The following is a 12,890-nucleotide window of genomic DNA, read 5'->3' on the forward strand; positions in this document are numbered from 1 at the left end:
ATATTACAAATCTGTTATATTATCATGAACTAAAACATTCTCTACCACAAATACCTGATACATAAATAATAAATTATCTTTTTAATACCTATTATGTATTACTAATATGAAAGATTTAAAGGTGAAAACTGAATAAAAATATAAATAAGCACCAATAGATTAGTGTAGGAAAACTATTAAATTTAAAGAACATAACGTAATATATTAAAGGTGTGGGTTAAGATGTGACAATTTGCACTATGATAAAGTCGAAATGTTGGTATGAGTGTATGATGTATAATTTAAGTGTTTTGTTTATTTTTAAACATAACTGAATCTACTTCCCATTGTGTAATATGGACACTCGTAAATTAAGCCAAATACATTTAAGGTAAAAAATAAAAATACCTATAAAATATATTTCACCCGGCGTTTTTTTTTCGGACCTTTTCTTTAAACAAATTAATTCTAGAATGTTGAAATATGGGTTGTAAATTCTAAGTATTGTAAAAATAAGAGGAAAAAAATAATTAATTATAAGTTTTTTTTATTAAATTCGATTAATTATACAGATCTGTGTATTAAAGTACACTCGTCGAATTTTGATAAAAACAATATAATCCCCATTCTGTAGTGATATTCTAAATAAATGTACTTCTATTCATATCTTTTTTTTTTTGTTCAAGAATATTTTTATATTGATAGAACTAAGGTTTAAAAACTTGAATCGTATAATAAGATCTATGTCAAAAAGAATTATAAAACCGGTTGATATCTGTTAGTGTTTGAATTTGCTAAAGAGTAAGTACTTATTGTTTCACAAAAACGTAAAAAGCACAAATTTACGTTTATATGAACTTTCGAATAACTTATGAGATATCGGTAATGATTCAAACGAGAAATAATAACTGACTAGCCCGTTTAATCTTAAGGCAAAGATAATTTATTTAAAATTCAGCGATTTTGACGTTGAAAAATGTAATGATTATAATCCACGTGAACCCTTTTAAAAGTGCTAGAGGGGTTCAAGTTTGAGAGGTTACCTTGAAAAAAACACCATTTTCTGACTGGTAAATTAGTGTCAGACATCTCTTTTTAGTTGGACAGAAAAAACTAAGTACAAAAAAAGAAGGATTTGTACGTTGTATGGGTGGATTACTACGTTGACAAAGTAGGTCGAATTTGTTGCCAAGAAGTTTGTGTGGGCTTAGTTACAACTAAAAATTGGGGGAAAAAGCAATTATCACAGCTATTTTTTTTAAACAGTTATCATTTACATCCGTATAAACTGAACAATATCTTTATTTTACATCTAACAAAATTGTACGTGCTTTGTTACCCAATAAACCTTTTGTACTAACAATCGTTACACTCGCTGTCTAATATCGTTTATAGTTATTTGTTCATAATAATCACAATGATTTAAAGTAAAATGAAGGAAAACCGAAATCTTTCAACGTAGATAGTATTCAAAAACATTGATGATTTAAAACATTTTTAAATAGTTTCTTTGTACATATTAAAATGTTTATTAAAAACAAGGACACACATTATATTAGGTCAACAATAATTTGTATAACATTATTTTAATACTTTCATTTATCAACAGTATTCAAGTGGCTAAATGTTTTCTTATATTCTTATTATTCGTTATAGACGATAGTCAAATGTTTTTTAATTCTTTAATAGTGCAATTATCCATTTTATTGATGCTCAAACATATCCTAAAGTATCCTGGTCTATAAAATTGTTCTTATACCTCAAATTTATCACCTAAAAGTGAAAACCATATTTATTTTAGTTTTTAACGTTTTACATATAAGTAACCAAAAATGTATAATCTAAATTTTTATTATTTTTGGACCAAGAATCATTAGCATGTTGTTATGTGATGAGATTTTTTCCATCAACCATTACAATTTACAAACATTTTCAAGGGACCAGAATATAATCACTTTTCCAGCATGGCGTTTAAGGTGGTATCGTGTTAACGATGCAGGTTTATGTTACGCTACAAATGAATTCTATGGATTTTTCTTTGGATATATTAGTTTAAACACCATAAACACAATATCCGATATTTCAGCACAATAAACCAAAGATTGTAGTGTTTATTCTCGGGTTACATGAAAAAAAAATACAACGAGGTACACAATATGAAACAAACTCACTTGAAATTGAACAGTCCTAAACAGTTAACTAAAAAAAAAAAAAAATAATTAACCATACCTGCCCATAGAATTTTACTAACACTTTTAGTGGACATATCAGTTTCGTTTTTAATCTATTTCTGCATGTTATATGATACCTATTATTCCTCAAAGTAGAAAAGATCATCCATCCGGTCAGATTTTGTTTTATTATGACGAATTTGGACTTCACTTACTTCTGGAGGAGGATTACAAGTTAAGATGTTTTTTTATTTTTATTTAATAAAGACTAAAAATGTATACTGGATAGAGTTTAGATTACAAACTTAAAATATTTTCCTATTCAAAATAAGAGCTTTTCTATTAAGCCATAGATTACAGTATAAACGTATAATGTAAGGTCAATATAGTTTCTATTTGTTAGTGCAGATTTAGATCTAATATACACAATACACATACCTTACATTGTTGAACTCATAGCTCTGGCAATTGTCACTGGTCAGAATAAAAAAATGTTTCACCTTATAAAGTTTACACTATATTTATATATTACAATTTATATTTATGTTAAAAAGTATGTCCATAATTAAAGTTTAAAAATGTGTTATAGCAATAAGTCTGTCACATATTTTTAGATTCTGAGTAGAAATATGAATGTTTTGGCTATACAATGATGTGTGAGTTTGTTGTTTGTCTGTACACACATTTTGTAGTAAAAAAATATTTCGATTTCAACTTCGAGGGTGATTTCTGAGGAAAAGTTGGATCTGTAGTTGGTCATTTTAGGAGCCTGAAGTTAAAATTACCAATAATTATTTTCCAAATAACGGGGAAAAACAATAACGGATTTTTGGTATGCAAGATTTATCTGCTGAATGATGAGGTTTACTCAACACCTACTGTACAACAAAACGGTTACTTAATTGCCTTTTTTTTGATATTTTTTTTTTTTTTCGACATCAGGTACTGAATTTTAATTACAACAAAATGTAGATTGGAAATAACTGTTGTTCTTAATCAGAGTAGATACACAAAATAAATATATTTCAAGGCTATTGAAGTTATTTATTCACGCCAACCTATGTAATCACCTATTATTTATTTATTTTTATAAATCACCACAAATTCATAATTATTAAAATCATGTTTGCGTATCATATTTTGTGTACATAAATGATCTATTATTATGTTATTGGGCCATAACAATAATCCATCAATATTTTATACCATGACCATTAAAGAATAAATTGTGTTTATGGTGTCACCGATCAGCAGCAAACACCCATGGTAAAACTTTATTAGAGTATTATATCGTTATTGCATGCTAGTCGTTAAGCTACCAATATTTTAAAACTACGAGTATATAGATTTTTTTCAATCATACAACCGTATGCATATATTACTATACTAAAATACACGACATATAACAAAGTGGTTAGTTTTTTATTAGTAATAACCATTTAAGTCATCATTTAATGATAATATTAATTTAATAATTTAATTAATTGTTCACTATTAATAATGAAGTATTAGTATTCCACCATTTTTTTTATAGATATATTTTGAACATCTGATAAAATATTATCAACATTTCCGTTATAAATGGGTTTTGCTTTATATTAAAAATGTAGAAAAATTATACTCACTGCATTTGTTTATTTGTAGTTTTATTTTTATGACTATAGTATTGATATAAAATCATTTTGGAAGAGTACTGACGTCCGTCGTCCGGATATTGTTATTATGACCTACAACATATAATTATATCATACCGACTCTATAACACACTATATTTTTATAAGACACACATTCCAAAATAATAATTGGAAATATTTAGTCTATTATATATTATGTTCATTATATAGCGTTCAGCACAATATTCTATCGAAAAACATAAGCATACATTTCAAGTGAAACGATAAAACGTTTGAATATTTCATTTATATCAATCGTTTTTATACGTATCTACGGCCTGAGTGTACTGTATGGGTCTCTAATACCCACGACCTTCGGACCGGTTTCGGCCCACCAAGCTAATTTGTTTTGGAAATATGTTAGTTTTTATTGCTTTTAGTATTTTAATTTCTAGAAATAATACTTAATTATCTTTCAATTGCATTACCTCTCAATCCACATCGTTAGCTCTTGATACCAAAACGTATCACGTATTTTCTCGATCTCTTTAGATGAGAAACCTCTTTATAGTGCCATTTCTTCTCCGTTCAGCACTTCTAAAGTTCTTAGGTTTTCTTTCACTAGATAATCTTATAGTAGTTTAGTCCCTCGCTTTGGTAATATTTATCAAGTTTCTATTTTGCAACTGTCTGTATGTTTAGTTCTCTGCTCTCCATATATGACAACCGATTGGCACATATTATCCCCTGACTCTTGAGTATGATCACAATATTTGTTTGTTTTCATTTATTACAAGACCAAAGATCTTTTTCACTGCGTCGATTAAATTTTCGGTTGACAATTTATTAATATTAGTATTATAATAATAATAAATACTACACTATATGGTATATACGATGGGTTTGTTAAAAATAAGTTGATACAACGGCACTAGGAGTACAACTAATAGAAAAATAAATTACTAATAGTAATATAAATAAATTATAAAATATCTTAGAAATGGAGCCTGACATACCGTACTCCATCGTTTTTTTGTAAGCAGTGGTATTTAAATTAAAACTTCTAATATGTATTTTGTGTACAAAATGTCAGAAGAGACATTATTTGAGTTGTTTTCTTAAGATAATTTTATCGTAAACTTTAGCTGCCTACTATACAGCACTTCCTTGCTAATATACTGTTGGTATTTTCCATACCACCCTGCAAGTCTACTCACCTTGTCTAAACTCTGATTAATTATTACAAATATCAAAAATATCTACTATTTTCGAATTATATATGCCATAATTGTAACCGTAACCACATAATACAATACGGTTACCTAAACTTGTATCGGCCTAATAGGTAGGAATTGTGTCAAAACGAAACATCATTTATAAGAGAGCCGGATAAAATCGCTGTTTGCTTAAAACCGTGCGCAGAAATCCTCATGCGTGTCCGACTCAAACACTGATAAATTATTAATGAAAGCTCGTGTGTGCATATACTTAATTTTTTTTTTATGGAAATCCATATACATAACCCTATATCCACTGTTGACACGTGTAAACACACCTCGTGGTAAATCACTTCACGGTGTCCGATAAAACATCGCTATCCATAATATTATGCGTGATGTATATTATATAAATATTAAAAATTTACGGTTTGTTATTATTATTATTATTAGGTATGTGTGTTCAGCACGGAGATCCCTTGTCGTCCTCGCCACGACGATATTATAGTAGATGTAATGTAAGGTCATGTTGTACGTTTTGCAATTTTTACAACCCAGTTTTTGTCACCACGAACAATGGATATTAATAATAATAATAATAATATGATATGACATAGACTCAAAATCTGTCACATTAGTGTAGCAACGCCCCTGAGTCTTCGAAAGGCGTGTTCAAATAAAACTTTCAGATGCCTGCAGCACGGTTGAAGCGTATTTCCACAAAGTAATAATATTGTAATATTATAAAGTAAACTCGGTTTACTGAGAGGTAGGCATCTAATACTTTTGAAGGGCCACATTAGAAATCTGGAAGTTGCTAGATGAACAAAATTGATGACTTATAACACTAAAAAGGAATAAAATTACGCGTCTTACTTTTTTCCCTTGCTTGTGGGCCGGATCAGATTGGTCATTCTGGGACCCTTGAAGTAAAAAGATATCTCGGGCGAGAAAAACAAACGCTGTCCGGCCGGCTGAACGTGAAACTCAACTCTAATAGATGATCGGCTGCATAATAATTGTGTAGATGTGTCTAGTGTCTACACAATACGCCCCGAAAATAAATTATGAATACCTATTAATTTCCATATAAAATTATAGTATAATATCATACTGTGTTATATCAAATGTGTTTTTGACATTTAATAATAAACTGCATTTAAAAATAATTATTGTGAACTCGTTAACCTGTCGTAGTTTTGCATGTATAGTTTAACAATTTACAAATAGTATATATATAATATATTATTATTATTATTATTATTATTATTATGCATTATAACGTGTGTAAAGGACAACAATCGGTTATTTCAGCATAAGTCAATATGTTTATAGTTAACACACTAAACAAAAACAATAATTATTCACGGGCTCACACGTCTTATATTTACTAGTTATAGGTACGATGTTGAAACGATCCATCATTCGCAGTGAAACTCATTATAAAATATTATTATAGTTTGCATGTGACGGGTTAATAGAAGGAAAAATGGAATACTTTGATAAAAGTAACTTTGAGCGAAAGGTTCGTATATTATAGGTACGATGTATTGAGATGAAATGTCGACAATTTCTATCAATATTTATATATTGATAGGAATTGTCGACATTAATTAACTATTCTCAAAAGTGAGTTTATTTCTTTGTATTTTATTATATTCATACAATAGGAAATTAAAGTGAACTATTTTATGTTTTTTTTATGAAAGTATGAGTGATATTTTACCTTTTATTTTTTAAACCTGTTAGGAGTCACCTTAGTTACTAATCATTATCATTATCGTTAATTATTCGGTCTTGTCACAGAACTAGTGATCATATCATGATGCAGTCAATATTTTAAATTTCTATACTACATTATCAGTATGTATAGACATATTGAACATATTAGCTATATTCCAGTTAATCTATCCATCGTCTCGACTTACCTGTTATATTTCCATGACTCCGACACTCCGTACCATAATATTGTTGATATTTGATATTATTTGACGATCTTTTCGGCCTAAACATTGGCGGAAAGTCGGATTTCTGTTAGGTAATATAGTTACATAATAACAGTATGATTAACTTCTTGAGAAAAACGGACCTGTGCAATAAAATTTAACATTAAGAAAAAATGTTTATTTGCAACTACGTAATCATCTCATAATTTCAGTTATAAAACCGTAACCGTTTTGTAAAATTTAAACTAATAATACCTTTGTCATTGAAGTTTTAAATGATAAATACAACAACAACAACAACAAATAATAATTTATCATGTTTTTTTATTTACATCGAAATTTCACTACTTATGTATTTCATATATTTCATAGACCAACTATAAAGTTTTAGTATTGGTGAACTTATATTAATGTACATGATAAATGATAGTTAGTTTTTGATAATGAAATTTCACACTGTAAGCCTACCTAAAGTAATTTCACAAACACCTAATAAGTGTACTCAAATTTGGATAGACTATTATCAATAAAATCGTAGGAGACCTCCTCAATGATTAAAAACAATAAATTGTTCGATATCATCAGCATTACAATAATTGTAATTTTATCATTGACAATTATTGTCAATAACTATTAACTAACCTACGTTATTGTTTTAGAGTTATGGCATTCGTACAAAAAGCTGTTGCACGTCTATATGAACCCGATAAACTGGAAACTCTATTAAGAGACTTGGGCAAGAAACACTATCATTATGGCGCCAAACAGAAATACGTAGACGTGAGTATAATTGATTTAAGTACAGACTTAATAATGATTATTTTACACATTTCGACGAAAAGAAATTAATTTAAGCTGTATTTTCAACCCATCTTAGAAGAGATAAAAAGTAGGTATGTTTGTATAGTAATGTCTTTATAATATAGAGTGTTAATGGTATACCGTATACGCAGCATACTTTAATATAATATTGTATTAAGTTTATATCAAACGATCTGCTTTTTAAGACAAAACCTATGGAAACACATTTTTAATAATACTATACAAATTGAAGGGTTATTCCAAGAATACATTTAACAATTTTTAAGTATATTTTATAAACACAATGGCCCATGATGCCGAAGGTTTTGTATCAATAAAAAAAAAATTGTTTAATATTCGGAATTTGTATTACAATTTATTTCTCTCAATACTCTATCTAAATAATATTTATACTTAATCGTTTTATAAGACAGGTTAAATTTTATAAAATCCACTGACTGTAAACCAGCTTATAACATAAACTTATCCACCAATGAAAATATCAAACTTTTTTATGGTTGGACTAGATTATTCTCATTCTTCAATCGTTCGAGTTTTCTGCGATAGTCATAAGAACATTATTTTCTTTTTTTCACATCTCTCATCCATGCCAAAACCCATTACATTATACTTGCCCTTATAACTTACTACCTAATCATTAATTTCATACACGTATTACATTTGAAATAATTTAAGTGCCAGACATTGGTGATTTTTTCCTTTCTCTCTCTCTCTCTCCTCTCTCTCTCTCTCTCTCTCTCTCTCTCTCTCTCACTAATCGTCAATAATTTATTTTACTATGGACACTACGTTCAATCACTCATTCCGCGCTAAGCCGAGTTCACAGCAACGCTGTCTGTCGTGTGGCTTTTATCATATTCTGATTGACCCGTGGTAACCATGGCATCATTCACTAACCGTATAATATACCAGAATATTTCCAGAGTGGGGCCGATCTCAACTTTTGGACACGACACGATAAACGAGTAAATGACATAGCTGTCAACACGGCTTTATGGTTTGCCCGTCTGAGACAGCTCCGATGTTGCCTAGGTGATAATAATGTATAATGCATTAGGTATGCGTATATTATTTTATTATCGAATCGGAATAAATATTAATATAGTTTATGTCAAAGTCGCGCTCACTCGGCCGAAAGATTCGAACGCAAATCGCAGCTTCTATAGACACTATATATGTACACTGGTGCACAGTAAATAACGACTTAGGAACATTTACTTTGTATTCATTTAACGGCCCCCTTCCTCAAGCAGTCTGTTAATGCTGTAGAAATTTACCAACCTACTGCTGCTTGCTACCCGTGCAAATACGATTTGTATACATATCCCAAGGTGCTATATTATACTTGTACTCTCTCTCTCTCTCTCTCTCTCTCTCTCTGCCTGTATCTCTCTCAATCTCCTCATCTCTCTTTCGCTCTCTCGGTATTCCGTTTTGTGCACCACCTCAACGCTAACAGCAAATACCAATACTCGGTCGTCTCTCGTATTCTGGGTAATTTGATACAGACGAGGCAAAACGAATATGAGCCCAATTTTAAATGTACGTCGAAATGCTCAATGAATTAATTTCGAATAAAAAGTAAATGCTCAACTTATAGAGTACATCAAAAAAATGAACTGTAGGTCACTGTTTTTTAAGTCTTCCGACGCGGTTGCAACGGACACAGTATATTGTGTAGATACCCATTTTAGCTTTTGTGCTACGCGAACAATATAGCTAAAAACTGCCCGCTGTCTAGCGTGTGTAGCAGTAAACTTTATTACTCACTATATAATGGTGTATTTCCCTCGCCAGGAGAACATTTATTTCATTACTTCACAACTTTTTTATAATCTAAGATACTATAGAAATGAAATACTATAGTGGTGCACTATACAATAGGAAAAATACTGTACATGATTACAGATAAAATATTTAAGTATTTTTTCAGGCGAGACATAAATTTGTTAACACTTTTAAAGATCGAAGTTCGATTTTCAAACCTTTGAAAATGTACTAAGATATCTATTTGAACAAAAAAAAATTGAATCAAAAAACTTAATGGGTACAACAACTCATCATTTATTGGATTTAACTTAATTATATTTGACTTTTATGAGAAGGCATTTTAAATTGAACTACGGGTATGCCACGCGGAGTGTTGATTTCCCAAATTATAACCGTGTTTTTATAATTATAAAATAATAATCGTAGAAACTTGAATCATTCGACTAGGTATTACTGGAGCTATCATAATCTAATGAAATTATAAAATATCTAGATTAAATTTAAATTATTTATACGACACACCTATAATTCTTACCTCGTTGTGATTTATAGTTTACCTTAAATTGTACGTTTATTTCACTGACCTACTCAATGACAAAGTGTATGCTTGAAGCCCACTTCCCCGGGTTTTTGTTTTATAATTATTAATTGCATACCTACTTCTTGTCTCTTAGTAAAACATTATCAATGTAAAATCGCATTTTTTTTATGCAACTATACAGTTCATTTAATCATATAAAAATAATTTATTGTAAAAAACATGTTATTTTTATTTGTGTTATTAATAGAAATACACAAAATAAAAATAACTAAATGTTTTGCCCCTTTTACCTGTAAAAAATAAAATTTCAAATTTTATAAAAAAAGTGGCAAAACATGTAGTTATTTCTAATTTGAAATTATATTTTGAACAAATATTTAATTACTGTCCTTTTTAATTGCCTAAAAACACAACCGAAAACGTGTTGTATATAAAAAAAAATTATCCTCTTCACATTGTTCAGTTAAATATCAATAAATGGGAAATTATATTTTTCAGACTGTAAAATGAATAACAAGTTTTGAAAATAAACCTACATTGGTTAATTTTCATAATTTTTACAAAAAAATTAACTTATATATAATATGACTCGATTTCTTAGAACTTGACAGTTATATTGTACGTTTAAAAATAGCTAAAAATATATATTATGAAAAAATAAAAACTATTTTTTTTTTGTCAAAGGTGGAGCAATTTTGTTAGATTTAAAAAATATTAAAAAATATTAATATTTTAGAGCGAAAAACTTTTTTAGTCGTAAAATTATAATTTTCAACTATCTTAGAAAAACGAAATAATCAACAAAAAAATTGACTTTTAATTCAAACAGTTTTGTTATATCTTGTAAAATTATAATATGTTACTTTCATACAAAATATGCTTTTTGTGTACTTGAGAACTGTAAATGGCATTTTGAATTGGCTACGTATTCATTATTTTGTCCAAGCAAAAACTAAGTAGGTAACAAATCTCGTTTCTTACGATTCCTATTTGGTTATATTTATAAATTACGATGACTGATGAGTATATAATACTTATTAATAAATATTTTTTATTGTCTTATCAACACAAACAAAATCATCCCCGAGCTTAGAACACTAAACATTTCCTACTCTGGGGACAAACTGATTGCACGATAATGGACCTACGCATTGTAATGGGTGTAATAATTACACACGCACCACAAACGTATAAATATAGACCTCCTCCTAGTCACTAGGCAAACTCTGCCCTTTTTTCGTACCGACCCCAAACGATAAAAACACCCGCAGTGGACGATAATTCGCGTGCACTTAACCTAGACCACACCCGGTCTTCGTGTACTACACAGGGCAACGTCGTCTTTCCGGCACACGGCGGCGACCCAGCACAACATATTATGATTACGGTGGCTATAGTTGCCGCCCTTATTAATCTGTTTTGGTGAGTACAAAGAGGGACTTATCGGAAACGAAATCAATTATTTCAATATTCTACTTTGCTGCGAATAATGTTTGGTTGAAAAAAACCAATAATAATAATTAAATGGCCGTCGAATCGTGTATTACCCAGTGGGATGTCTTCAGTTGATGTGGAAAAATGTGAGTTTTTTTCAAGCACCGATACACGAGCGTTTCGACTGTACATAAAATGTCCCAACAATAATTATTATCCTTGCACTCGTGTTTAATTAAACACGATGACCGGTGGCAATACTAAAGTATTTAGAATACCTACCATATTTTCTTCATGTTCGCTTTAAATTACATTTAAAATTATTTTAGGTGGGCCATCGTATATTTCCGTTTTTTTAGTTCCACAGGCTACGAAAAAGCATGTACGCTGTACAATCCCGTATATATATGTACATGTTTAAAATGTTATGTGCTGGACCACCATCGCACCGCTTAACATTGTAATACATACAAATTCGTCCGTATAATATAGTTGTTAATCGTGTCTTATAAGTTTTAGACGAAAATGTAGATAAACGAGAATTTTATGCTCATTAGCCATGTACTAAGTATAAGTATAAAAGTTTTTTCCTCTCCGCAAAAGGTTGTGTTCAGAAAGTTTGAAAGCTTTTTGTGTAACTAATATAGATAAATCGCATTTAACGTTGTATATATCCTATACAGTGTTTGATTGTCATATAATATGTATAATGTATATGCATTGTAGACTGTGTATCTAGGTAGTAGATGCTATGTAAACTATGTACCTACTATGGAATTAATGTTAATTCATTGAGTTTGAATCAAGTCGTATTATTTTCCCAAACATTTGAATTTGAAATAAGCAAGACAGGATATCGTTAAATAACATCATTAATCATCGTTACAACACCTTTATAAAAACACAAATAACCTTTATGGTTAGAACTCGTCTTACTTATATTACATTCCTTTATTATTTCAATGTATATGTTATGGTCTACGATCGCCCAGCAGTGCAGATAATGTTGACTGCCAACATTCACCATTACTGTGACCATACGTCTTAACATATTATATGACATAGGATACACCCTAGACATGCCACCCTATGATACTTAATCAAATTATCGGTCTAGTTGCAAGTCAACTAGAACATTTTGATGTGATAACTAGATATAAAAATAACCAAAATTAAATTAAATTGCAAACTGATTACTGCTCATTTAGTACATTTCATAAGGTAAATAATTACAGAGTAAAACCAATACGTATATAAAATATAATATTTTGCTTTGTTTATAACTGAAAATATTTCAAAATATATTCAAATATTTTAAAGTGTCATTAATATAACCTGTATTTAATTGGTCTTGTTATATATTATTGGATATTATACCTAAAATGATGTAATAGTGA

At 29.5% G+C, this 12,890-nt stretch overlaps 1 protein-coding gene across 1 annotated transcript in view; it reads left to right on the forward strand.

The window, feature by feature from the left end:
* LOC111028755 (neuroglobin-1-like) overlaps positions 1 to 12,890 on the forward strand; it is a 94,597-nt gene that overhangs the window by 81,047 nt on the left and 660 nt on the right. The window contains exon 4 of the mRNA XM_022307498.1: positions 7,586 to 7,706. Coding sequence (XP_022163190.1) covers positions 7,586 to 7,706 — 121 coding nt within the window. The remainder of the gene's footprint in view (positions 1 to 7,585; positions 7,707 to 12,890) is intronic.

Source organism: Myzus persicae, unplaced genomic scaffold, assembly GCF_001856785.1.
Source record: "Myzus persicae strain clone G006 unplaced genomic scaffold, MPER_G0061.0, whole genome shotgun sequence".
In the NCBI taxonomy this organism is placed as follows: Eukaryota; Metazoa; Arthropoda; class Insecta; order Hemiptera; family Aphididae; genus Myzus; species Myzus persicae.